Below are 26,273 nucleotides of genomic sequence, written 5' to 3' on the forward strand. Positions count from 1 at the left end.
AAAATCATCTTGAGCTAACAGTACTCGAGTTCCAGCTTTAGGGATAGCTTAAGAGCTAATCACTTGCCTAAGCAATGTGTATTAGGGCCGCAGTGATCATCGTACACCACGCGTCCGCGAAGGCTACAGCTGGAGATGCATTGATGTGTGTGAACAGTGAAGGGGACTAGAGTGGGCCCCACCGGTCAGTGGGCCATGACCTACCCACAGCTTCTTCTTCTTCTCCACACGGCTTTGTGATGAGCCGAACTAGCTTTCGGGGAGCTGATCTGAATGGTTCCGTTAGTGGTTGGGTCGGCAAGAGAAAGAAGAGAAAGAGAAAAAAGAATCCGTGTGGCCAGCTCAGTGCAGGCTTCAGAAAAGAAAAGAAAACGCTGCGAAAATTCAGTGGATCGGCATTGCAACTTTCTTGCTAATTGTGTGGTACCAGCCAATGCGTCTTTTCTTGCCCAACTCAAATATTGCAGCTTGCATGGAATGAATCATGTCCACATCGATCTCATTTCCTGTGACTTCTGTTTTCAGATTGATGTGCAGGTTTCAGACAGTCTCTTGATTTTTCCTGTCAATTCTAGGAGAAGATTGACAGAGCACTGCGAGGCGAATTCCCAACAGTATATGGGGTTGATATTGCCTGTTGCTAATTGCTGGTATTATCATCTTGATAACCTGTTAACAGCACACATAATCAGTGTATATATGTGTTGTGGTTGGAAAAAAAGACTAAATATTGCTGGATATGCATAAGAATTACTCCTATTTTGCAGCAATCATGCAGCAGAGGTGGGCACTTGTGATTGGAGCATTTCTGGCACTTTTTCTCACAGATTTATGCAGGCTTAATAATATGAATGTAGGTAAGAATTCTGTTGTAAAGGCCGTCAGCCCATTGTTGGTTGGGAACTAAATATGCTCATATCATTTTCAGAAGTATACACTTGAGTGTTTTACCTCCATTATGACACGTACCACATGAAAAATATTCCAGAAATATTTCCCTTTGGTTGTTAGGGATCTTTTCTGATCATTATATTAAGCAGAAGACCTCATTGATGCCCTTAAAAAGGTTCATCTGCAACGAACTACTATGGCTGGCATCAACTACAAATTTAAGTATGACTTCTGCAGTACTGCTTGTGATGTTTTTTTTGGTCCAAAACTTGTAGCTTTCACAAAATATAGTGAGCTTTGTGTTTTTTAATATATAGAAACAGCCAAGTTATGATTGGGGCCTAAACTACCACAGGCTGCCAAGGTATGAATCAATTGGGCCGAATTCTGATGGCCGTCTGAGGCACCTGGACAAGTGCTACTGGAGAAACCACAGCTTTAAGAAATACTGGTGCTTCCAGAGATGGATGATGATTGATTGGCACAGCCATAGGATCTTGCAATCACTTGTCACCTTCTGATTCCTTAGCATTCAGCAGTTAGCAAGCAAACAACGTTGCAGGACAAAGAAATGATGGACAACTGAAGATAATCAAACAAGACAAAATGAAAAACAGGGTTTCTTTCTACATAACATCTACTTGAATTTTGAAGCCTGATGAAAAAATCTGCCTGGTTTGATGAATAGATAGTTGAAACGGCAGGGAATCTGTGTAGGATGTTATATTACATAGGAGTGGACTACAATCCTATCTTTCTGTCATAAACCAACCAATCGTGCAGGCATGTATGCAGTTTTTCGCCTTGTAGTTAACAATTAGGTGACCGAGATCATGCCAACGAAATGGTCAACATGTTTTCGAGCTGTTGGACGTCAATATTCAGAAAACAACCGGTTCTCCGTAAAAAAAAGTTCAGACGATAGCGTATCTTAACAGCGCGTTTGAGCGAGCTAGGAAATTGACATATTCCTGCCGAATTTAGCGAAAACGACCAGAGCAATTTATTACACTAATTGCATTGATTGATTGGTAACTGTATCATGCCAGCTTCCTTTGGCCTGTAACAGCGACGTGAACGCACACGCATAGTGAGAAAAAGGAGAAAACATGACATCTTCAGAGAACTGGTAAGCCTCTTCAGAAATGGCGTAACCAAGAAACAACCAAATCAAACGTGAACGTTTTGTAACAGTATTTTCGTTGCCAATATTCATCGTTGTTTGCAGATATAACCATATCATCAATTCATTATATATGCACATGATTCAGAGGTAAAAAAAAAACAAAGAAGTGATCAAAAATCTGGTGAAGAAGAATCCTCCTTGATGCAGGGAGAGAATCAGGCGTCCTGGGAGTAGAAGTCGACGATCTCCTTGAGGTCGAGGTGGAGGAGGGAGACAGAGGAGCGGTCATGGTGGCCGGCGAGCCAGAGCATGTGCTCGAACAGGATGGCGTCGACGTCGACGAAGAGCGCCTTGCTCTCCTCCTTCCTCGCCACCGTCTCCAGGAGCAGCCGGAACGGGTAGGTGTCGAGCACGAGCTGGTCGACGGAGAACACCCGCCGCTCCTTGCCGACGACGACCGTCACCACCGACGAGCAGGCCGCGCCGTCGTCGTCGCCGCCGCCGAGGGAGCGGTAGCCGAGGCGGGAGGAGGACGGAGAGGTCGACGGCCACCGCAGGAAGACGCAGCAGCCGGCCATCTCGCGACTCGCGTTCTTGAGCTTTCTCTTTGCAGTTGCGCTGCTGCAAGGTTGCAAGAGTGGAAAAGGAACGAGCTTGTTTATAAAGAAGAGATCGGAGCATGAACGAACCGTTGGATCTATTTTTGCATACAAGTCCCTGGAGATTCTCGGAATTTGTCGTGAGGCTAACGTTAGTTACTGTGCTAGGAGGTTGTGTGTAATTTTGTTGGGAATAGAGGGTGTAATGGAAAATTTTTCAGTAGCGTCGTCTCGGGATAGCCGTTGGACCTGGCCTGCCTGGACAAGAAGAAGAGATGGTGGGAAAGCGATGTGCGTATGCGTCGCTAGGCTCGGACGACCCGGTCCACCTGTCTGCCACTGCAGCCTTCACTCCTCATCGTCTGTTCTACGGGTTTTTTTTTAACGAAAGATTGAGATTGATGAAAGTTTACCTGTTTTTTAATAACGTTTTTAATATTATGAAGATAGAAATCAACCGCTATAAATTTAAAATCTATATCAGAAAGATGATGAACTCTCTCGTATATAGAATTTTTTTAAAAAACATAAACTATTTAACAATTTAAAGAACGTTCGTATATAAAAAACGAGAATAGTTTACAGCCTTCCTTCCTTGTCCATTTCACGAGCGAGCACGTCTGAGTCTGACTCAGCTCAAGCTCCCGTTGTTGCCAGCAAATCATCTCAACGTATATATAGAGAGAGATGCCAAGTCGGGAAGTGTCCAACCCCGGACGGACGCGGCCACGAGGAGGCTGTACCCAACGGAACCCACAGGCTTCTTTCTGACGCGGCGAGGAGGAGAACGCGAAAGATGGAAGCTTCCGGAGTGGGTAGCGGGAGTGAGCAGCGGGATCAGAAGGGGATTTTGGTAGTAGTGCCGGATCACGCGCAGGCGCAGGCGGCCACGCGCGCGCGACTGCTTGCCGCCGCGGTCTCCGTGGCGCCGGCTCCAATCCATCGACGCGCGCGCTGCTGCAGCCTGAAGCGCGCCGCGAGGCCCAGCAGAGAAATCGCCGTCGCTTCGGCCCACCCAGGCCCATAGGGGGGAGGAGGCGTCGCGTTTCGCGTCGCCGCGGCAAAGGCCTCGGCCTCTCATCTACACCGCTAAAGTTCACTTTCCGTTGCTCGCCTATCGGTTAAGTTTTCCCTGCGTGGTTTTAGTAAATACGGTACCTACGAGGTTCGTTGGACTTAATTCCCCATATTTTTGTTTATTTTTATAAGCAAAATTTTTAATTTTAAAACTTAAATTTAAAGTATATTTGGGGGGTTTTAGTCATAAATTATTTCTCCGTCTTCGCTTTTAAATTGCTACGAACATATATAAAAGTTTTATCCATAAATTATTTTTTAATCATTAATAAGGCATTTCACTTATCTATACCACTGTAGAAAACACAGTGACTCACGACCATTAGTACCACGTGGGTCATTATATCAATCCAAGATATGTGAATGGTTTAGTTGCACTTGGTACTTTGTGTAGCTCTACAACTCACTTTTCTAAATATGATTTTTTTTTTCAGATGAAAGATTTTTTTGTATTTTTAAAAACGTATAACACACATGCAATCTTGTTTTTACAAATTTAAAACATTCAACAAAATTTAATGTTGTTATTTTTAATAACACGTTGGAATACACAGCATTTAGCGGGTTCTTATAAAAAACAAAAAGATGTTGCTGCTAGCCTATATCCTATGTGACAATGCCGTGACTCTTATGTAACGCAGGAAGATAAAAAAAAATAGTAAGACCAACTATCTCCCTTCATATTTTGATTCGGGGATGATTATGCCGAGCGATATGTTTGAAAACATAATAATTTATTAATAAAATTTTTGTACGTGTGTTTTAGCGATATAAAAACAAAGGTAGAAAATAAACTACCATTAAAAAACCCTAAAATTAACTTTAATTTAAGGTTAAAAAATTAAAATTTAACTTATATGGTAAATATAAGTAAAAATATAGGGTATCATATTCAAGTTTGGACTTTTTTAAAAAAAATACATAGTTTTTATATTCTTTTCAAGAGAAAAATGAATACCCTATTGTGTTTTTGAAGAAAAAGAAAACGAACACAGCACGGAGAGATAGAGAATAGGAGGAAACGCAAAGGCATCCTCGATCCAATGGCAGCGGTCTCCTCCTGGGGCTTCGCCAGAGCCCTAGCCAGCTCCCATGCCTCCTGCTTCATCCTGCCACATCCAAGAACAGGTATTCATCCCAAATCTCCCCATCTCTCACGCTGCACAAGAGATTCTTGCTGTTGCTCCTATCTGAATTCCTCAATCTTAAGTTCTTGCTCCATTTTGGATAGAATCAATACTTGCAGTAATACCTGCAAACAAAATCGAGGCCCAAAGGCTTTCGGTCTGGTCGAAAGCTCCCAGCTTTTTGTTGCTAGGGTATATCTATATGTTTTAGTCCACTGTGGGTACCTAATCCTAAAACCAATAATCCAAGATTGATGTCCCGAGATTCACCTCGTTGGCAATCAATCGAGTGAACTTCCCTCATCTACCGCCAAGTTCTTGGTTCCAATATTGACCTTGTCTTGGGGAATTTTTTTGATGCAGCATTAGCTTCAGCTTGCTCCCATTCTATCAAGATGTGCGCTTCTCCAGCCTCGACTTCAGAGGCAAAGAAGACTATTTGGGTGTGGACAACAAACCGGCAGGTGATGACAGCAGCCGTGGAGAGGGGCTGGAGCACTTTCCTCTTTGGATCCAAAGATCTTGGCAAGGATTGGTCATGTGAGAGCAATTTTTCTTACAGCGATGTTAGGTTATTAACTATTAGACTAATGGTTCTATTTTATTTTTTTTGAAACCAAGTCCTGGTTTAACTAAATTTGAGAGGCTCTAGAAACTGAAGAAATTATAGACATACTATGGATGATTTGGTACAGGAGGAAATGAATATGCCTAGGCGTTGCTCTCCTTTGAACTAAGGCAATATATGCATATGCTTGGTAGTACGCTTCAGGGAGATTCAGTTTTTTAAGATTTCTGAAGTCGATAGCTTTTTTTTTTCTTTGGTATGGCAGCAACTGCTCGCATCAATCCTCTTTTTATTGATGGCCTGGAGATATTTGACGAGGAAAAACAAAAGGTTGCTGTAATTTCCGAAGTATCTTCCCCAAGAGAGCTGGAACTCATACAACCAGACAATGTGGAAGTACAAAACATTGTGATAGATTTCCGAGGTGGATGGCAGGTTAGATAACCAAACATTGAACTATCAACACATTATTTGCAGACATAGGCATTAGTTTCATTTTTCATAGTGTGATAATGCATCATACTTGCCTTTTTTGTAATGATATGTTCTAGGCTGTTTAGTCATCTTGAGTGTCTTTTTATTTGTGTGAAGAACTTTTATGATCTGATCAATGGTATGAATAAGTGTTCATAAAGCTGTAAAATATTTTTTCCTGAGTTGTCAGGTTTATCAGCTTGAGATGCTTTATTGTTTCATATTTGACCAGCAACTTGCAAACTACACTTTATGAACAACAAGAGGCATTGACAGGTGCGGGGTGTCTCCTTTGTCCTTTCATATTTTGTAGGTTATACCAGCAGAAAATATAGTTGCTGCATTCCAGGGATGTAGGGGAACAGTTTTAGCTGTTTCAACAAACGCAACTGAGGCTCAAGTTTTTCTTGAGGTAGCTATCAAGAGACTTCAATATGCAGTAGAAGTTCCTGCAGTAATGATGTATTATGCAACTGCAGTTATATTATGCAAAGTTGTTTATTTTTTTCCGGTTACTTACTTTACAGGCCTTGGAGCAAGGGCTTGATGGAGTTGTACTTAAAGTAGAGGACATGGATGATATTATCAAACTCAAGGTATTTTTCACTTTTTTTTTTCAAATTCCTTTGGTTTTTAACTACTAAGTAATATGCTTTCTTGTACAGAGGCACATATTGTGGTGTGTATATATATGTAGATATCTATATCTAAGTGTGAAAAGGATATCTCCTGTTATTGCTAATGATATTATTTACTCTGATTGTATGATTCACCAGATGTTGTTTGTCCCCTCCTTTAATCACTCAGGATTATTTTGACAGAAGGAACGAGGCAAAGAGCCAGTTACTTTTGACAAAGGCTACTGTTTCAAAGGTTGAAGTTGTTGGCATGGGTGATCGTGTTTGTGTGGATCTTTGCAGTATGATGCGACCTGGTGAAGGCCTTCTGGTTTGTGTATATTTCTCACTTGTTCATTGTAGGTACCAAACTAAATAAATAAATGAAAATTTGAAATGTATCCTGCTGCACAGAATTGGTTAAAATCATTCTACATGAATGGGCCACTGTGCCACCAATAGAAATGCATAGCGTTTTACCTGTTCCAACATCCATGTGTACTACATCACCGGTCTTCTCATAAATGATATGTTTTTTTCAGGTTGGCTCCTATGCAAGAGGAATGTTTCTTGTTCACTCTGAATGCTTGGAGACAAATTACATTGCAAGCAGGCCTTTCAGGGTTAATGCGGTAAGATATCAACAATTTATGTTGCAGTAAGCTATTGCAGGTATCACAGTACAGCAAAGACTAATATGAATCTATTTGTTCTCCATTCAGGGGCCTGTTCATGCATATGTTGCAGTCCCTGGTGGCCGAACTAGCTATCTCTCAGAGCTGCAATCAGGTCGGGAAGTAATTGTTGTTGATCAAAATGGTTTGTGGCGCACTGCAATTGTTGGTCGTGTTAAGATTGAATCAAGACCTTTAATCCTTGTCGAAGCAAAGGTACGTAGTTAGCAATGATGTTCCTTCAAATGAACTGTACATTCATTGTCAATTTCATGGTGTATGGGCTTGCTGCAGGACAATTGCGGGGCTGATACTTACAGCATTTTCCTGCAGAATGCAGAGACAGTTGCACTTGTCCCTCCTGAAAAAGGTAAGATCATAAGGAGACACATTCTGAAGATAGGAAAGGAGATTTCTTTTTGAGCTGTAACTCTGTCTGTAATGAGCCGTATTTTCCCGTTGTCTGAATTATACTAATCAGTACTGATTCAAACATTTTCTCCGAGTTCTCTAGTGCGGTCCTAGATTTAGCTATATCTGGAATTCCATGTGGTTATTACCCATAAATCTATATGATCAACTTATTCTGAGACTATGATTTTCTAATGTAGGATCTAATGGAAGAACTGCTATACCTGTGACTTCACTGAAAGTTGGTGATGAAGTTTTGGTGAGGAAACAGGGCGGTGCCCGTCACACTGGAATAGAGATTCAGGAGTTTATTGTTGAGAAATGAGAGGCCACAACAGTTAACCGGTAGCAGCCCAGCACTGCTGTTTTTATTCTCCTCCAGAAACAAATCTTTTGCTAATTCATGAAAATGAAATTTCACGCTAACTTTTGACCAGGAGCTATCTGAATCATTAATTCATTGACTTCCGAGCAATGGGCATATGTACATAACTTTTTAAGTCAAGTGCGAAGTTTCAATTTAAGATGTGGATTGATCTGATGGGTATCATTATCTGGTTAAATCACATCATTACGCTATGGTAGTCTGTCTTGTTCAGCTGCTATGTCTGTCTTAACCCGTACCTGGCTATCTCTTTCTGGAAAAGAATTCCGTCAGAATGTGTTCAAATGGAGCTGTCATATGTTACTAGAGAAGACCATGGACCTATCAGATAATTTGCTATCTCAAATCAACTGCTGAGAATGCATGGAAAAATATCCAATTCACAGTTTTGTCACCTTCACGATGAAATAGAACAATGTGAGTTCAACCCTCTTCACCATGGCCGAAAGCAACGTAAAGCAAAGTTGGTGAGAAGAAACAATAGGGACCTATCATAGCAGAACAGGGGCACCAGAATTTGGCACCCATTATCTTGGCAAACAATTTACATCATAATCTATCGTCAGATTCTCATATCACACATACCAAAGAAACATCACTATAAATAAATAGAAGCTTCCTCACAAAAAAAAGAAAGAAAAAGAAAAAGAAAGAAAGAACACTGCTTACATAACAAACTGTACAGCCGTGCAGATGTAAGACCTCTTCTATGCTGCGTTTCTAGTGCACTTTAGCAGTCCTATATGTTGGCAATGGGGATGCTGCTCCAAGTGAGCGCCGTGGTGATGGCTGGATCCTCATTGGTGACTTTGGGACGGTGTGTGAGGACTTCCTGATGTCAACCTGTGGTGATGCCATGTTATATTTGGAGTCCTGCAGCTGCTCCAGCTCTTCCAGGACCTCAGACATCAGGGGGCGCATCTTGGCGTCATTGCAGATACACTGCAGGGCAATGTTCGCGATGGCGTGAGCGCCTTTCTTCGGATATTGGCCTCCCAGCTTTGTATCCATGACGCGGTACAGCCTTCGCTTGTCGCCCAAGTGGGGTTTGGCCCAGTCAACCAGGTTCTGCTCTATGCCAGGTTTCGATTTGTCCAGCGCCCGTCTTCCTGTGAGCAACTCAAGCAACACCACACCGAAGCTGTAGACATCTGCCTTTGCGGAGAGGCGACCTGTAAAGTTTTAAGTAACATGAGAATGGGTTGCTCAGAGATAAACCATACATATCAATTTAATTGGGCAAATTGGTTATATAGCAACAAAACAATTAAATCCCAGTCAGCTTTTTTTTTCGAAAGAGAACACAGTACAACGCAGACGCTCACAACGCATGCACAGGACCTTAGGTGCTACTAAGGCCCTTGTAACCACTAGGCTATAGACCCTTTCGCTATAAATCCTAGTCAGCTTGGGAAATGTAAATTGAGCAATGGCGCAAGTGTTTTAGCAGCAATATGTTTCATAATTCAAAGCAATGGCTTGAGCACCTCGCAGGTACATGTCTGCCATTTCCTAGTTTAAACTGGTAACATAACAGATAAAAGGTACCACAAGGCCCCATTTCCATAATTTATCCAAAACAAAGAATGATTTTAACCTGTTGCAATGTACTCTGGAGCTGCATATCCGTGAGTGCCCATGACCTGTGTGGAAACATGTGTCTTATCCCCAGTAGGACCTGCTTTTGCTAAACCAAAATCTGAGAGCTTTGCGTTAAAGTCCTGCAGTCAATAAAGGAGAAACAAGTTGAAAGAACATCTAAATAAGCTATACATGGTTGATGATAAGAGTCAACATTAATATCGAAGCATACCGAATCAAGGAGAATGTTTGATGCCTTGAAATCTCGATATATAACTTGGTTCTCAGCGTCGTGCAAAAATGACAAACCCCTAGCAGCACCTATAGCTACCTTGAGCCTTATTGCCCATGGCAAAGGATCAGCACCTCCTACAAAAACAGAAAAAAATGTTATTTGAAATGTCAACACTTAACAAGACATGAGAAACCAGGGAATCAACAAGGCAGAAATATTTTAACAGAGAGCATACTTCTGAAGAGATGATTCTCCAAACTTCCCTTTGGCATGAACTCATACACAAGAAGTCGGTTGTCACCATCAGAGCAATAGCCAATGAGCTTAACAAGATTCTTGTGGTGAAGTTGGCCAAGGTAGTTAACCTCCGTCTGCATCATAAAAATAAAAATAAGAGATCACGAAATATTTATTAAGATAACAGCTGATAATAGTGGTGGGTAAAATGTTGAGCCTACCAGCCATTCCTTGTGTCCTTGGAAACCTTCTGGTTTAAGCTTCTTGACAGCAACAACCATGCCACTTCCTGGTTTTGAAGGAGCAAGCGTGTGTTCATCAATCCAACCTTTGTACACGTGTCCAAATCCTCCTTCGCCAAGAAGACTGTCGGGTCGGAAGTTCTTTGTCGCATTCTTTAGATCACTGAACAAGAAGGCCTTTAAGTTCGAAGATGACAGGATTTCACCTTCTGTCCGAGGAGTAGGAAGCTCACTTCTGTCCTTCATAGACGGCAGAGTCAAAGTTGAACGACTTGAGTTGCTCTTAAGCGTGGAAGGGACAGACGATAAACTTGTTTTGCTGGTCACTTTTGAAGGGTCTGTTATCTCAACAAGAAATGAATGAAATGTGCATGAGAACAAGTTGTTATTTTTACAATGTAACATTTGCTAATGTGAAATTCAAAATTTATCCGTAAGCATCGCTTCTGTTCAAATCTAATCAGAACTCAGCAAAGTTTTTACCATTTTCCTGCTGTTCATTTAAAGAAACTAACTAGCTACCTTTTACAACCATAGAAGCTATGATATTTAAGGAACGATATTTCTATCTTCTATCTGTGTCTTTCTTCGGTCGTTGGGAGGTATCAAAAGGTATTTGTACATTATAGTTTTAATCAGGCCTGAATAACACTAAAAATACCTTTTACATCCTAATTTCCAGAGAAAACCTAATTTATCCATGCATCACGTCATGCCATGCTTAGCTTACTCCACGGAAGTAAGAACGAGGAATAAAAACAGAAGTGAAGGTGCACAAAAGCAACAATTAACAAGCTAGGCTAGAAAACTATCCTGGGAAGAAGAAGAAAAAATGCCAAAAGGTATTAACTAGTTCTAGAACACATACTCTGATCTTAAAATTTTATCTTCCACATAGGCATACTAATTCATCTCAATTCAACACATAATAAATCCACAAGCTAGATAAGTAACCCAGATCCGCAAGCAACCATATCAACTTTACAACTGTGACAGGAAACTGACAAATCACAAACATATACAGAACAAAACTTGGAATTTAGATGAAGAGAGAATTAAGGAACTCACATGCACCATTGTTCACGCTGTGATCCACCCGCGCCGTGGTGTCCATGCAATTCCCCATCTCTCCTGCCCTTCCTCTTGCTCGTCTATGCACTCTACCAAATTACTAAATTAGCAGTCACCCACCCATCCACTTTGTGCCTCCTCTTCAATCCTCTCTGTTGAATGAACCAAGAAAGCTTCTAGCCCAATGATCCCAAACCAACTAAAATCTCTGGCAGGAGAATTTCTCTCGAGACAAACTTTTTATCTCAAGGGAGGGCCAATAATGCAAGGAATCAAGAGGAACAGTGCTCCAAGTGAGCCCCTGAATCGCCAACGATATAAGAACCGCGCAGCCAAGCACCAAAGGTCCAATCTTTGCAAGGTTTGGATCAAGCTCGACCACCAATCCCGCGGGAGAAAGAGAAAAAATCCGCAGCTCGCAAGAGACAAACGAAGCAAAGAACCAAACCCACAAAGTCAACTCGAACCTGCACGCGCAGCCACCTCAGGCTGAACTCTTCCTCCTCCTACGAGCTGCAGACCAACTGGGCGTTCACGCGCGAAGAAAGATCCAGCCTTTCGATCGGTTCCCGCGCACTGGCGAAACAAGCAACCCGATCCGCAAGAAGGGCGGCCACCACGAACGCATCCAAGAAACGGAGCCACAGAAACCCTTCACTCCTCCGTCGTCGTCGCAGCTGAAGTCAACTTAGCTGCCACGCCGTGGCCGAGAGAGAGACGCACACGGAGGAGAGGGACGCACGAAGGCGGCGAGGTGGATGGCTTTGAGACCGCAGGGCCAGGGGGAGATGGAGGGAGGGAAGGGAGCGAGAAGAGACGGAGAAAAGCGGCGGAAGCAAAGCGGATGCAGCTAGCTACTGACCAGTGACCGACCTACCTCAGGTGGAAGAGGGAAAAAAAGGGAAATGTGAACGGATGGAGAGGCGGTGGCCTTTCCCTCTCCCATGCTTTCTCACTTTTAACACCATCGACTCGACGTAGCAGTGGGTCTGTTTGGAAAAGTTCTAGATTCTGAAAAACTGCTGTTTAGTAGTCAGTTTTTAAGAATTTGGAAAAGCTAATAAACTCAGCTTCTACAGATTCTAGATTCTTAGTTTATTTTACAGAATATGTAACTATAGATTCTCAGAAGCTGTGGACCGTTTGGGGCAGCTTCTGGGAAAAGCTGCAGCTGGAACCGTTTGGGGCAGCTTCTGGGAAAAGCTGCAGCTGGAAGAAGCTCCCCGAACAGGCCGTTATGCAGCGTTTAGATGGTAAAATTTAAGAAATGTCACGTCACACGTTTGACCAGAAATCGAAAGTGGTTTTTAGACACAAATGAAAAAAATAAATTACAGATTTCGCCAAGAAACTACGAGACGAATTTTTGAGCCTAATTAATCCGTCATTAGCACATGTTGGTTACTATAGTACTTATGACTAATCATGGTCTAATTAGGCTTAAAAGATTCGTCTCACAATTTCTCCCATAACTGTGTAATTAGTTTTTTTCCATCTATACTTAATGCTCCATTTATGTGTTTAAAGATTCGATACGATATTTTTTGAAAAAAATTTTGAAAACTAGACAGGGCCGAAGCCTTACTGACAGATATGGATCTCATAGATAGGCTAGAGCTCATCTTTCAGTGAGTGTAGTAATACAGATGATCCAGTTCCTCGACTCAATGTTGTGTCTTTTTCTATACTAGAATAGTACTTACTTTCCTTATAAGAAACCTAATCGAAAAAATATATTAGTAATTATGAAATATTATGATTAAAGTTTTTATACCTGAGTTCTTATTGTTTAAAAGTAAATAAATTGTAATGAAAAAACTCTACAATTTACTTCAAGTAAAGTTTTAAATTTAAATTTTGGATTATAAACAGAAACATAAGTGAGACTTTTTGCAGCCACGTTTTTTCATGAACACAAGTGCATAGATAAAATTATATAAAATTTCTCATATGATCAGAAAATTTATTTATTTATTTGTAGCCGTAAATAGCTATCGGAAATACAATAATCAAAAAGCTTTGGAGGTTTCAAACGAGCATTATTCCTTCATCGGCATGATATGCACGTGAATCCTCAGTGTTCAGATATTTTGCATATATCCAGTAGATAAAATCCCTTCTCTCACCCTAGTTGTAGGCTTTTATTGTTTCAGTGACGTAACTGTTCATAAGTTAAATTTTAAATTTAAATATAAAGTTGATATTTTAAATTTTTCATCATGATTTATTTTACCATATTTGTTTTTAACTCGTTATAAACATGTATATAAAGTATTGCCTATAAAATATTTTTCATTTGCATATAAACCGTTCGGGAGCTGTAGAATGCTAATAGATGATGGATAATATTGAGTTTATGCTAACTATTCGATATGATGTAAATAAATAGATTAAATATTAGAAAGCTAAAAAATTAACCGAAACTTTCTAATAAATATTGATGAGAAATGTTTCATAAAAATTACTGCCTTTGTTCTGTGTTGTAAAGATCAGAACATCTTATTTTAAAAACGAAACTAATGTAATATTATTGGTTAGAAGTTCAGGAAGTGTGCTTCGATAATTCATCGGTCATTAGCACGAAAGAACGGGCTCTTATGTGTACTGAACTTTGGGTGGTTGCACAAGCAAGGAGGTTCCCTTTTTTGCGAAATCAGCAATGTGTCCCCTTGGCTCGTACTATTATCTTTCAACATGATCATCGTCGCAATTTTTAATTGGCACTACTATGTTAAATTAGAAAAAAAAAATGAAGACTTGCACTCTGAATTAACGTACTAGAAGTACTAACACAGCAAACTGATGAGTAATAACCAAAAAATCACACTGAAATCTATGTTAGTTGCTACTACTTAGAAAGAAGTTGCTTCAGAGAGTTTAATCCTGCACATGCTGCAAGTAGACCTGAACTCCATGATTAGTTTCTTATTCCTCCTTCAAAATAAACAAGCAAAAACACATACGTATGCGCATATCAATAGCTTTAGCTTTTTCTTCCCTAAACTGTTTTTTCTATTCAACAACCTTATCGCATCACTTTTTAATAGTAGCCATAGCCTCCTACTAATAATTAACAAGTCGAGCATCTGACTGTCACTTTTCTTTTCTTTTTTTGCTCGGTTTCTTGTCGTTTGAAGCAGTCTCCATTTTTTTTCTGCAGCTCCTGGTCGCTTCATATTTTCCAATTTCCAGTTCCATTCGTCAGACATACACGTGCTTAATGAAATTGTAAATGCGTAAACGAGTTTAACGCTTCAATTCTGACAGGAAGAACAGCAGACTTGTTTGATTGGAACAGCAAGCAGTCATGGAACATTTATCAGATATGTCGATCACTTGTTGGTTCTACCAGATTTGCTGGGAACTGAAGGCAAGATATTTATTTAGCAGCGCCGATTCTCGTGTGATCCGGATATTGACTTCCTAACTAATCCTAATCTGACTACAATTATTATTCGACCGGATAAACTGTTTTGAAGTGGCATCTACCGGTTTATCAGTATCCAGATGTGTTCAGACTTTCAGAGAATGCACGGATCAGTCAGCATCAGATCAGGTTTATGTGCAGAAAAATGGTTCTTGTTTCTGTCGCCGCCTGACACTGACAGACGGAGTCAATGGAACAATCTTTTGATAATGCTCGCCGCTAAATTACAGATTTGTCAAAGGATTTACACTTCAAACATGCGGTGTTCTTCGTCGTAAGATTGTTTTTTTTTTCAGGGTTTGACCTGATTATGGCTGATGCACACATCGTTGGACCTCACAATGACTTTGCAGTTGCAGACAGCAGCAGCCTCAGTTTCTAGAGGTGCATTGCATCTGTACTTCTACTGCTCTTCACCATTGGAGGAAGAACAATGCACATAGCCATGGTGGCGGAAAATTACCGGCAGCACCAACCAGAAACCGGATTTCGCTGTTGACAATGATCTGCTTGCAGATGCAGACTGCACGTACGCCGTACAAACAAGTTGAGCTGTTGAAGCAGTCCATTCCTATCATCCCGTAGAGTAGAACCCACTGGAAATTTCTGAATACAAAATAAAGTTGTACTTGTATAGCTACTAGAGTGCTATGCTCTACTAAAAAGGAAGAACAAGATGATGATGCTTCTTTTTTTTTTCAGAGAGGAGGACAAGAAATTATCTTTTGTTTGCAGCCACAAACTGATCGGCACTAACAAGAATTCCGGTGAACCAGTCTACTGATCTATTTTCCATTCCACTTCTCTGCATCTGACCTTTTGTTCTTCTAGGTGATGCGTTGTGGTCTTATCCTTTTCCCCTCCCCTTCTGTCCAAGCGTGCAAGCAAGGGGATGGCAGAAACATATCAAGATCCTGCCTGCTTTGATTCTTGTTTTGTTCTGGTCAATTCTGCATGAGATAATCCAAGAAATGCTATTTGACAAACAACCCGGTCCAATAAATATCTATCAACGAGTACAAGTTCCATAAATTACTATCATATAAGCTACTTTGTTTGTCCCATAAATGTCATCGTAGTTAAGGTTTGTCCATCTCACACTGTTAAATGCACTGTTTATCTTATCTTAGAACAGTTAATACAGGACTGCTAATGCAACTGTAACAGCGATGATATTTATAAGATAGAATCATCTGTACGATGATATTTCATGGGACTCAACGATATTTCTTGTAGTTGGACGCTTGTTAATAGAATTATTTGGATTTTCTCATTCAGAAACAGTACTGTTGGATCACATGACCTCATCAGCAACTACAACGGTGCATGAATCAACCAGTCTCGTGCAAACCTGAAAGCTGTGCCTGACACGTAGATGTTGCGACCTGTTCGTTCTTTAGAAATGGTCTGTCATCGAGAAGCTCTCTTCACGAAATTGCACTGAACCTGAAGAACTAAAAACGATTGTGTTCCATGGACTCAGCTGGCAGAACCCTTGGCTTGGTTCATGTCGAGTCAGGGGGGAGCAGCAGGAATCAATTCCCAACTCCCAGCTGAACACCGGCCTGATCCATCCATCCATTGAACTGAGCCCTCTTCTATTTTCAAGTCTCACCACCGCTTCCATGTGCGGCATGTCAGCCAACGATTCAAAGTCTGAAATTCTCCATTCCTCATCCACTGCTACCAGACAGAGTCAACGAAAACAAAAGGGCTCCGCATCTTCCGCACGGGTGAAGGAGAGGATATGAACGAGGATCCATCAAGTTCTGGAAGATGGAAGGGTTGCAGAATTCTACTACCTGCAAGAATCTTGTAGGCTGCCATCTCTCTGTCTCATCTCCAGGACACTCCAACACTGAATTGTTGCAACAAGATTGCAAAAAAATAGGCGATAAACAGTTGGATTAGTGATGTTTAACTCATCTAATTACAAGCATTACTGTCACTGTTTCAGCTGGTAGGTTGGATGATGGAGGAGATCGAGTTGAGTTAGGCAGAGATGCACTACTTCTATGCCCACAGTGAGGAGTGTACTGGCTCTCTCTCTCTGATCAGACAAAATGTATATGAACTACAAGCCCAAAGCCAAAGGTGCTTTGCTTTGCTTAGTCAAATTCATTAAAAGAAAAGATAAAGCAAAGCATCTCAGATATGCTAAACAACTCACCATTTGTAGTCACTGGACTAATTAACAAGTCGACATGGGGCTAGCTCAAAGGGAAGGAAGCAATAATCCAAAAAAGTTCTTCGACACATCGCACCATGCAGTTGACATTGCAGAATGACCACACAAGGGAGGTGAAAAAAATGCAGAGAAAGGAAGGAAAGAATCGAAGAAAGCGAGAGCTTCAGCTAGCTGAGCTAGCCATGGTAGACCGCTCCACTACCACCGGCCTGGCAGTGACTGACACCCAATCATCCGGAGCATCTTCACACGCCACTGCCGAGCGAATTGCCGCAAACACACGCAGATACAATTTTCTAGATTTTGCAAGAAGAATCAGCTTCTTAAAGTAAAAGCAAAACGTATTTTTTTAATTAAAAATCTTTGCAGGAATCAAATACTGCTACTCCTTCCGTTTTATAATGTAAGACTTTCTAGTCTTGGCTAGATTCATATGGATACTGATGAATCTAGACACACATTTAAATTATATAGATAAATTGATGAATTCAAAAGTCATACCTGCGTTGAAAGAAAGAGAGAAAAAACTGCTTGGTGCATCCATCGATGCGAGCAATTCACAGAGGCAACCCACAATGTCATGGGCCGCACATAAGCACCAGTAACGTCCCGGCCCAAATCATAGTCACTATGGCCTATGGGCCGCAAGTGACCCGCACTCCCTTCCGGCCCAAAATTTATGGGCCGGCCTATATGGGCCAGACGTGCGTAGCAGTTCAGTTCCGGCCCAACAACCATGGCCCGAACGCGCGGCGAGTGTTCGATCAAGCTCGTCGAGATAAGTAGTTCGAGAATTGAACTCATCAAGATCGAAAGGAAGAAGAAGAAGAAGCGTACACTTGAGCAAAGAAATGGCATCGCCTCCAACTATGGACAGGCTAAGCTCACGTGCTGCCGGCGAGGGAGCCCTCGGCGGCGGCCATGGAGCGGCAGTAGTCGGCGACCTCGCGGAACCTCGGGACGCTCCTCAGGTCGACCTTGGTGCCGTCCTTGAGGGTGATGACGATGTCGCCCCACTCGCCGATGAACCTCGGCACCACCACCACGGACGTCACCGACGAGTAGGGGAAGTCGGTGCGGTCGGCGCCGGACAGCCCGGAGATGACGGTCACGCGGCGGGAGGTGAAGCGGTACCGGAGGATGAAGGCGCGGGACACCGCCGCCAGCGTGAGCGGCAGCCACAGCAGGGTCAGCCCGAGGAGCAGGTTTGCCGCCAAGTCGCCGTAGTGCGCGCCGCCGTCGAAGAACACCGTCTCGGCGCCGCCGTCCGCCGCGGCCACTCCTCCCGACGCCGCGGCACGCGCCACCGCCAGGCGGCGCGAAGCCCGCGCCGAGCGCCTGAGGCACGCAGCGGCTGCGTTGGGCAGAGCGGAGGAGGCGCCTGCAGGCGGCGCACTTGCGGACGGCCGGAGGAACGCGGCGGAAGCGGTGGCTGCGGCTGCGGCGGTGGGCGGCACCGACGGCGGCATGGTGTTCGTCCGGTGCGTTATCTCTCGCTGGTGGTGGAGGAGAAGGCGTGGGGCTCTCCTTTTGGTGGCTACTCGTGTGTGCACGAGTGAGACACGTGGCCGACCTGAGTTGCTACACGTAGGCTTCGTACACTCGTGGCCTCATGGAATCGCAGTGAGTCTGTGGGCTGTGTTTGCTCATCGGCTCCAATATTCTTTCAAGTTTTGGGCCTCAACTTCATCCACAAACCTCACAATTTTGTCTCAAAATTGGGCCCAAGAAGAACTTTAGATTGGAAATAAAGTGAATATATAGTTCTAATAGTGCAGAAAAAACTCTCCCAAGAAAAGATCAGGAGAGATAGAGATGAACACAAAAAAGGAGAAACTACTACCCAACTCCAGCTCCAACTCATTGCCATTCAGAAAGGAACCTCACAAGGGCATGCTCAATGCAGCTAGGTGAATGGCATCCGTGGCAGTGAGAGAAGCTAGAATGAGTGGCTTTGCAGAGCTTCTTGTATCCTCTGCACTGTTTGGTGTTTTTGTTAGAAAAAGTGGTGAAGGAGAGTCGGGGAGGGGAAAAAGTGTCCAGATCTCACCTTGCTTGCCCGAGAATCGTCGGCCGCCACTACCTTCGCCGACTCGAGCTTCGCCGGCCGCCGCCTCCTTCGCCGTTCGAGCTCTGGCGGACGCCGATGCCCGCCCGCTGACGACTGCCGGCGTCAATCTGCACCGCCAGAGCCCGCCCGCGCCGCCGGTGCCTGTTCGTGCCCCTTGATGGCCGTTGACGTCGATCCACGCCGCCGTCCGCCCGTCGCCAGACATGAGATGGGAGGGGGAGGGAGAGCATCGATGGAGGAGAAGAGGAAGAGAGAAATAAACGAGGAGAGAGAGAGAAAAATGGTATTTTAATACTAGTTTCTGATTTTTAGGGGGTTTATTATGAAGTTTAGGACCAATAAGTAAATATAAAAATATAAGGATTAAAATGTAAAATTGGAAGGACTGACATGCAAAGTTATAGCAACAGCTAGAGGTACTTGCACTATGTGAGACATCGAGTAGCTTAATCCTAGTTGGATCTGAGGATCCTTAGGGATGCACTATGCTCCAACGTGACGAGTGATCACAGCCCACCACGTCAGAGCGGCCGTGCCAGCGAGCTATGAGCCGTGCCCCAACAGGGGTGCTGGGTGCACATACCCTGCTGAGGAGCCGGTAGCTCTGTCAGAACATGTGTGAGAGAGAGAGGAGAGAGAGACGCCGGAGAAAGGAGGAGAGAGAGGACATTCATACGCGACGCCGCCCTTGCCCGTGAACGCGAGCCGCCGACGCGTCGTCGAGCTCCGCCTCCCCCGACGCGCTGCTGGCCACAGATCTGTCGATAAACGCAGGTGTCGTTGAGCTTCGACGCGCCGCCGCCTCCCAGATCCGCCGCCGAGCTCCACCGTTAGCTGGGCCGCTGCCGAGGCCGACCACCGTCCCTGACACGCTGCCAGCCCCAGATCCGTCGTATACGCGGGCGCAACCGAGCTCGGACGCGCCACCATCCCCGATGCGCCGCCACCTCCTAGATCCGCTGCCGCCAGCGACGTGCCGCTAAGCTCCGCTGTCGGCCAGGCCCCCGCGAGCTCCGCCGTCCGTGCCACTCGCTGGGAGAGAGCTTGAAGGGGAGAGGGCTGGAGTAGGAGAGAGGGGAGAGAGAGGATGGTTGACAGTGAAAGTAAAAAAAAATTTTATGAGGCCCACCTGAAGACCCTGCACCGTGAAATTTGTGACTTCATTCTACGTGACGTCTTGTTTTTTTTTTGAGGTTGTGACTTGTATAGTACATGGCCTTAGTAGAACCCATTTGCATTGTTGATGCTCCCAAGGAACCGAATTATCGCTTTCATCTGTAGCAGAACTGCTGGCCCAGATCGATCACAAGAATCTACAAGAGTAGTAGCTCACTTTTGTATATACAGAGCAGCAGCAGTACCCATCCATCACAACATACATAGTGGCCTGTCAGTCGATGATGAACATCACCACCAACACTAAGTCACTATTCCAGATACATGACACTATCATCCACCCAGGAAGGTGGATGCAAATGCAGTGAAGGTAGTGAAGCAGTAGCTAGTGTGCCCCCCCTGCCCTCCTCCAGCTTTCCATGGCAGATCATTCGTAAGCTGACAGAACTCAAAAGGTGACCAACAGTATCAGCGTGATCGTCAGACCGATCTGCAGGAAAGGGAAGATGCCTTTTTTCGTTCTTTCTCCTGGACCCTGACGACCAACCCTCCTCGTCGAGTATATAGTCAAGCAAGCGCCCAGGCAGACTCGATCGATCAGCCAGGTCTCCGGCGACTCGCCGTCGTACCGCGTAGCGTACGTAGCGGCGGCGACATCTCCCCTGCACGCGCATGTGCGCCACGCCTGTCCATCGATCGCCCCGGCCTCCACCGTTAGGTGACACCACCACCAACCCAACGCCAACGCCGGTGAAACCTTCCTGCAACAAACACCGAGATGCAGCAGAAGCAGCAGCTAGCAATGGGAGTGTCAAGCGTGTGTGGGCTAACTGCTAATCGAGGGCTAATTGTTTGAACGGGGTTATCTGTACGGTTTTAAAAAAGAAAAACCCAACAGTATATTTGCAACAGAAAATAATTTACAGTAAAACTTTTATATAAATATCCACAGCGATCTAAAAGTTAAAAGTTAAAGTTAAAAAATAAACTATAATGAAATACCTCAAAATCAACTCCAAATTTTGGTTTATAAGCCTAAACAAAAGCTAAAAAGATGGAGATTTATATTTATAAAATAAAAATAATTTGTAAATAAAACCTTTATATACGTATTCTTGTCAATCTAAAAACCAGACTGAAAAATAAATCTCGATAAAAAAATAAAAATCAACTCTAAATGTTAACCCTTCAACTTTTGAACGTAAAAAAACAAAAATAGAGGTGGTGATGACCAGCCTGAAGTTTCAGAGACGCAGTAAAAGCAGAGTGATGCAGAGGAGAGTTATTATCTCGCACTACACAACGGTAAATGATCGATCATATGATATCTTCCGTTGCTTTGTTGTTGTTCAATTGTTGTTGCGTTGCTTGGCCTGTGCGTGCAACGTATTATCAGTTGGAACAGGTGGCGACACATGCTTCTGAATCTATTATTCCCTGAGGCGATCGAATTGAGCCCTAGAAAAAAAAATACTCCGATTTGGGCGCTTTTCTTTCTTTTTTCTCTCTAACGAGATGGTGGTGCGCACCGGGCTGACTTTAGCCGCCGATTCATGTGCGGCATCCGATCGCCTAACCACCTCGCCACACAGCCACACCCTTGATATCCCTATTCGATCTCATCAGATTCCCCTTCTTAGCTCAGGGCAGTGTTCTTGATCTGATTAAATTATGTGCCAATGCATCATCTGTGATGCTGAATCTATCCCAGGAACATTCATGGTTATCCTTATTCACATCGGCCATATATATATACCTGGCATGCATAACTCATTCGTCTCATATGTACAGCGGTTCATGTGTAACTTGTTGTGCAAAGTAAAGTAACTATTCGGGAAGCGTCCGACGTGCATGATTTTGGTAATAGGGGTATAGAGTTAATGAAGCACTGTTTAATCCAAAAAAACCAACTAAAGCTTATTTAGGTGCTAGTTGTTGTTACTCATGCAAATAAATTAATTTGTATAGAAAAAATTATAGAATAGCTATGTAACAAATTATAGTACTCTTAAGAAGGACGGCCCACTTAAGTACAGTTGTTTTAACCCAACTAATGCTATATTATTCACATAATGCACCTACTAAATTATATGTTGTTTGCCAAAAAAAAATGTATCCCAATTTCCTAGTGTAGGTCTGCCACAGTAGGATACGAAAGAAAAAAAGAACTGCGATTAAAGGTATTTTTGGAACACATAAATTCTATAAAATATTTTATAGTAAACAATTTAGTTTCTCCGGAATTTCCTCGAACCAAATAGCTAACTCAATCACTGGATTTCAGACCTGGATAAGTGGTTGATCATCACTTACCCTGGGGTTTGTTGACAACTTGACATGATTTCAGTGGTGTCATCTCATCACTCGGCCATGGCGAAGGACATTTTTTTGCGGAGGGTGCACGGTCAGTTGGGCACTGTGCTGCCACATGCGGATGGAGGGAGTAATAAGGTCGCTGGCCAATGGGCCATGGATGGATGGATGGATGGATGGCCTCTCGCCACAAGGACTGAACCGAGATGCAACGGTTTGGACTATATATACCACTAGCCCGGTCCTTTGCTGAGCTCACTGGGGGCATCTCGTCTGCAATTAGATGGAGACACTCCAGACCCACACTACTCGCTAGTAGGAGTAGTAGTCACCAGCCTCTCATTTTTTTTTCGTTTTTTTCACTTTGAGTTGGTGGAACCAATTGTTTGATATGTCGGTCTTAGAAAGGACTAGCAAAGTTTCGCACACAAATAGCTACGGTTAGAGCACAGTCTTTGAACGTAGAATCGTGTTCTTTATGTACTCTTATGTTCAATGGTGAATCTAGCTAAAGATGTTAGAGTTATCTAAAGCATCAACCTTATTTCTATTGATTTTTGACCTAAAATTTTAGGAAAGTCTTAGTATGACATTCCATGGTTTTAATGGGGCCACGGGGGCTCGAGCCCCCACTCTTCCTGTGCTGGATCCACCCATGCTTGTGTTTTTACAAGTTCAAATAAAATAAAGGTACTTATGCAAGTTTTTTTTTTATAAATAGAGCATCATCATATATTTAAAACCGAAGTCTCACTGTGATCTCTACTGGTTGTAGAAATAAATCCAAACTATTAATCTAATTCTATCAAAGCTCGAAGGGTACAGATCTAGTTCTACAATCACCTTATTTGACGTTAGTACTAACATTGAGGAACATAATAGTCCAAAAAAGGGGATGAAAGGGTAAAATTATACATTTTCCCTTATAAAATGATTTGTTGTCAAGTATGTACCAGAAAACGATATGATTTAATAAATAGAGAAAAACGTATTATGAAAAAATAATAAAATTATAAATACCAACATTACCTATCATCAATAGTGAAGTACTGATATGTCCCTATAAACCAACGTCTAGATCTATTCTACTAATAATATAATACTACTAGTAGAAGAACATAATGTTTCTCTTAAAACTGACGGTAATAACTATTATGTATATGGCTAGAAATTACAGCAAGCTTCATAGATTTTAAAAATATGGTTGTATTTCTCATAGACTTTCAGTAGTGCTCTTATATGAATAAACGATTAATGTGATCATATGAATAAACGATTCAGTTTTCTTCCTACAATTACCAAGGTCAAGTCCAACAAAAGTACTGGTAATTTAAACCATGGAGATGGCGTTATCGAATTCGGTGATAACTAATGGACAGAATGTTCTGTGTGCTTTTCTTTAAAGACGAGTCGATTTCTCTTTCTTTCAGATGGATCATGGAACAGAATCGATAATAATTGTTGCTGGTGCATCCCTATATTCGGCTACATAGTGTATAAGAGTACCTTCACATCTGGACCAGATCGTTCATGGCAGCAACCATCCCTGCACACTGATCATCTCTACTGCTCATACCACAGTAACTTCTCTGCATACATCAACAGCCCTGCAGAGCAAATATTTCCAACTAATTACGTCCCCATGATCATGATCTTGATCTTGTTGTACCTCCTTGAGAAGATAAAAAATGAAGGACACTGTTACGACACATTCTACTAGCAGCAGTATTATTCTAGTAAAAATTAAATCTAACAATGGAATTTTCTAAGTATGAAATATTATATATAGAATTTTGGTAAGAAATTAATGAGAGGGAGAGAGAGGGAGGGGGGCTAATGCTATAAGTAATGCACGGATGGATGGATGGACGTGTAGACGTAAAGATCGTGGAGGATGTACTTGGGAGGCACTGGCGATCGTAAAAGGCAGTGGTTTTTGCTGCAACGGTGGACCATGCACCGGCGTACGGGGGCCAGACCGGACACGGTCCTTTGGGTTTTTCTGCCTGCGAGTGTGCACTGCTGCTTGCTCGGCCCCCCCATTGCTGATCAACCCACAAGCGATTGTTCTTCCATGGGCAGCTAGCTGTGAGAGAGAGAGAGAGAGTGTGGACCTGATGCTGCCTGCACCCATGAGGTGGCCTACCATGCCAATCCAACTCCCGTTTGATTTTTTTATAATTATAAATAAAAAATAATTTATAAATAAAAATTTTATATATGTATTTTTAATAATCTGAAAGACAAAGCTGAAAAATAATCCAATGAAAATCTCAAAATCAACTTTACATTTAAATTTAAATATTTAAATTTTGACTTATAAGCATCAGCAGAAACAAAAAGACGAGGGTGCTCATCTCTCCCTCAACTCTGAAACCCTTCTCATTTTTTCTCCCTCTGTTTGCCAGCAAGGAATATGCCTAACTTCAAATTTTATATACACATTTTTTTAACGATCTAGAAGACAAGACTGAAAAATAAAATTTAGTAAAAAAAATTCAAAGGCAACTTCAAATTTAAGCTTGAATATTTATATTTTGGCTTATAATCATAAACATAAAAAAAAATGAGGCGCTCGTCTCTCCCCCAACTATGAATCTTGCCAATCCAACTCTCATCTCTCCCCAACTCTGAAATATTTCTTATTTTTTCTCCCTCTGTTTGCCAGCAAGGAATATATATGCTGAGCCTCTAATGAACTACCCATGCCGTAATTTTTGAGAGACAAATCTCGCATCGAAATCAAGACGTACCCCAAGGTACGAATGAACTCCCGGTTTTACTGGCACTGTTTTAATTGGTTTGTTTTGTGGCTTGGCTGCCATCTCACCAATCACTTTCGGACAGGCAAACTAGCTGCTAAGCCCGGTTCAGTCAACTGTAGCTGCCAGTGAGGCGATAAGGCAGTGCAGATGGCGACGTATATATATGCACAGTACGTACGGCACACAGAGCTGAGAGCAAGTAGTAGAAGGGGAAAAAAAGGAATACACCTTGTTCCAAAATCCTCATTTACTATTAAGCAATTACTCTTCCAACCATAGATATTTAATATTTGAGTTTTGATACTAAAATTAACTTAAAGGTATATTCTACCTCGATGTGCTAAAATTTTAAGTTCTTTTAACATCCTTAAAAAATATCTCGAGATACCATATTTTTTATGTAAAAATTTTACAATGTATCTTTAGGTACCAAAATTTTCCACTAATTTTTTACCTCAAGATACTTTTTAAGAATGGTAAAAAATCCTGATTTTTTATATAAAAATATGGTACCTTAAAAACTCTTAATATTTAGAATGATATTATGTCAAACTTTAAAATTCTAATCATCAATAAAATCGCTTGATTTAAGAACATCGATAATTTTTACTCAATGTAGATATATTTAATTGCCAGAATCTTGAAATTTTAACCAAATCTTATTGTAAACTTAAACATTTATGACCGAATCTAATAACTAATTAACTACTGAACTCTCTGCAATGTTAATTTCGACATTTACAATGAGTAACTATTGAATTATGCCACTAGATCTACATGCAGGGATCAGGCCAGCTAGGTGCATGTATGTCACTACTCACGAACCAAATAGTAGCTAGACATGGTCAAAATTAACCTGACTTTGTTGTGTGACAAACTGCGGCAATGAAACAAATAACATTCAAAGATGAAGGGGGCCAACAAGATATGTGGACAGAGCTGCCAAATTTAAATATTGCTGGTGTCCATGCTTTTCTGTTCTTTCTAAACGGCCTTGATTGCATTGTAGGGTTGCATGCATGCACGAGCTAAGATTAATGCACATAGCAAACGCACTGCTAGTAACAGTTGAAAACTT

General features: G+C 42.3%; 4 protein-coding genes across 5 annotated transcripts; 1 reads left to right on the forward strand and 3 right to left on the reverse strand.

Moving 5' to 3' along the window:
* Nucleotides 1-1,940: 1,940 nt before the first annotated feature.
* LOC102700314 lies at nucleotides 1,941-2,633 on the reverse strand. Its single transcript, XM_006649406.2, has one exon. It carries the CDS (start codon nucleotides 2,593-2,595, stop codon nucleotides 2,233-2,235), a length of 363 nt encoding a protein of 120 aa, XP_006649469.1. The 5' UTR covers nucleotides 2,596-2,633; the 3' UTR covers nucleotides 1,941-2,232.
* Nucleotides 2,634-4,696: 2,063 nt separating this feature from the next.
* LOC102700600 (3-dehydroquinate synthase homolog) lies at nucleotides 4,697-8,267 on the forward strand. Of its 2 annotated transcripts, none has more exons than XM_015835328.2 (10): nucleotides 4,697-4,821; nucleotides 5,184-5,360; nucleotides 5,654-5,823; nucleotides 6,176-6,274; nucleotides 6,390-6,458; nucleotides 6,670-6,816; nucleotides 7,022-7,111; nucleotides 7,202-7,369; nucleotides 7,448-7,523; nucleotides 7,765-8,267. In XM_015835328.2, the coding sequence occupies exons 1-10, from the start codon at nucleotides 4,737-4,739 to the stop codon at nucleotides 7,887-7,889; spliced, it is 1,206 nt and encodes a 401-aa protein (XP_015690814.1). In that variant the 5' UTR covers nucleotides 4,697-4,736; the 3' UTR covers nucleotides 7,890-8,267. The 2 variants fall into 2 exon arrangements, with proteins under 2 accessions (XP_015690814.1, XP_006649470.1); XM_006649407.3 differs by having other exon boundaries at nucleotides 6,670-6,810; nucleotides 7,765-8,266.
* Nucleotides 8,268-8,417: 150 nt separating this feature from the next.
* Nucleotides 8,418-12,168, reverse strand: LOC102700874 (probable serine/threonine-protein kinase PBL3). Its single transcript, XM_006649408.3, has 6 exons — nucleotides 11,313-12,168; nucleotides 10,224-10,582; nucleotides 10,001-10,136; nucleotides 9,763-9,899; nucleotides 9,547-9,670; nucleotides 8,418-9,121 (listed from the first exon to the last, which is right to left on the reverse strand). Exons 1-6 carry the CDS (start codon nucleotides 11,368-11,370, stop codon nucleotides 8,670-8,672), a joined length of 1,266 nt encoding a protein of 421 aa, XP_006649471.1. The 5' UTR covers nucleotides 11,371-12,168; the 3' UTR covers nucleotides 8,418-8,669.
* Nucleotides 12,169-17,716: 5,548 nt separating this feature from the next.
* LOC121053862 lies at nucleotides 17,717-18,450 on the reverse strand. The gene has a single exon (XM_040522103.1). It carries the CDS (start codon nucleotides 18,397-18,399, stop codon nucleotides 17,815-17,817), a length of 585 nt encoding a protein of 194 aa, XP_040378037.1. The 5' UTR covers nucleotides 18,400-18,450; the 3' UTR covers nucleotides 17,717-17,814.
* Nucleotides 18,451-26,273: the final 7,823 nt, after the last annotated feature.

The sequence above is a fragment of the Oryza brachyantha genome, chromosome 3 (assembly GCF_000231095.2).
Source record: "Oryza brachyantha chromosome 3, ObraRS2, whole genome shotgun sequence".
Lineage (NCBI taxonomy): Eukaryota > Viridiplantae > Streptophyta > Magnoliopsida > Poales > Poaceae > Oryza > Oryza brachyantha.

What these genes read in the sequence shown, in the direction of transcription:
- LOC102700314 (XM_006649406.2), bottom strand. Translation starts at nt 2,595, where the DNA reads ATGGCCGGCTGCTGCGTCTTCCTGCGGTGGCCGTCGACCTCTCCGTCC.
- LOC102700600 (XM_015835328.2), top strand. Translation starts at nt 4,737, where the DNA reads ATGGCAGCGGTCTCCTCCTGGGGCTTCGCCAGAGCCCTAGCCAGCTCC. An exon ending in TAATCCTTGTCGAAGCAAAG is followed by an intron (nt 7,370 to 7,447) that starts GTACGTAGTTAG and finishes GGCTTGCTGCAG; the next exon opens with GACAATTGCGGGGCTGATAC. An exon ending in ACTTGTCCCTCCTGAAAAAG is followed by an intron (nt 7,524 to 7,764) that starts GTAAGATCATAA and finishes TTTCTAATGTAG; the next exon opens with GATCTAATGGAAGAACTGCT.
- LOC102700874 (XM_006649408.3), bottom strand. Translation starts at nt 11,370, where the DNA reads ATGGGGAATTGCATGGACACCACGGCGCGGGTGGATCACAGCGTGAAC. An exon ending in CAGCGTGAACAATGGTGCAT is followed by an intron (nt 10,583 to 11,312) that starts GTGAGTTCCTTA and finishes TTGAGATAACAG; the next exon opens with ACCCTTCAAAAGTGACCAGC. An exon ending in GGAGAATCATCTCTTCAGAA is followed by an intron (nt 9,900 to 10,000) that starts GTATGCTCTCTG and finishes CTGTTTTTGTAG; the next exon opens with GAGGTGCTGATCCTTTGCCA.
- LOC121053862 (XM_040522103.1), bottom strand. Translation starts at nt 18,399, where the DNA reads ATGCCGCCGTCGGTGCCGCCCACCGCCGCAGCCGCAGCCACCGCTTCC.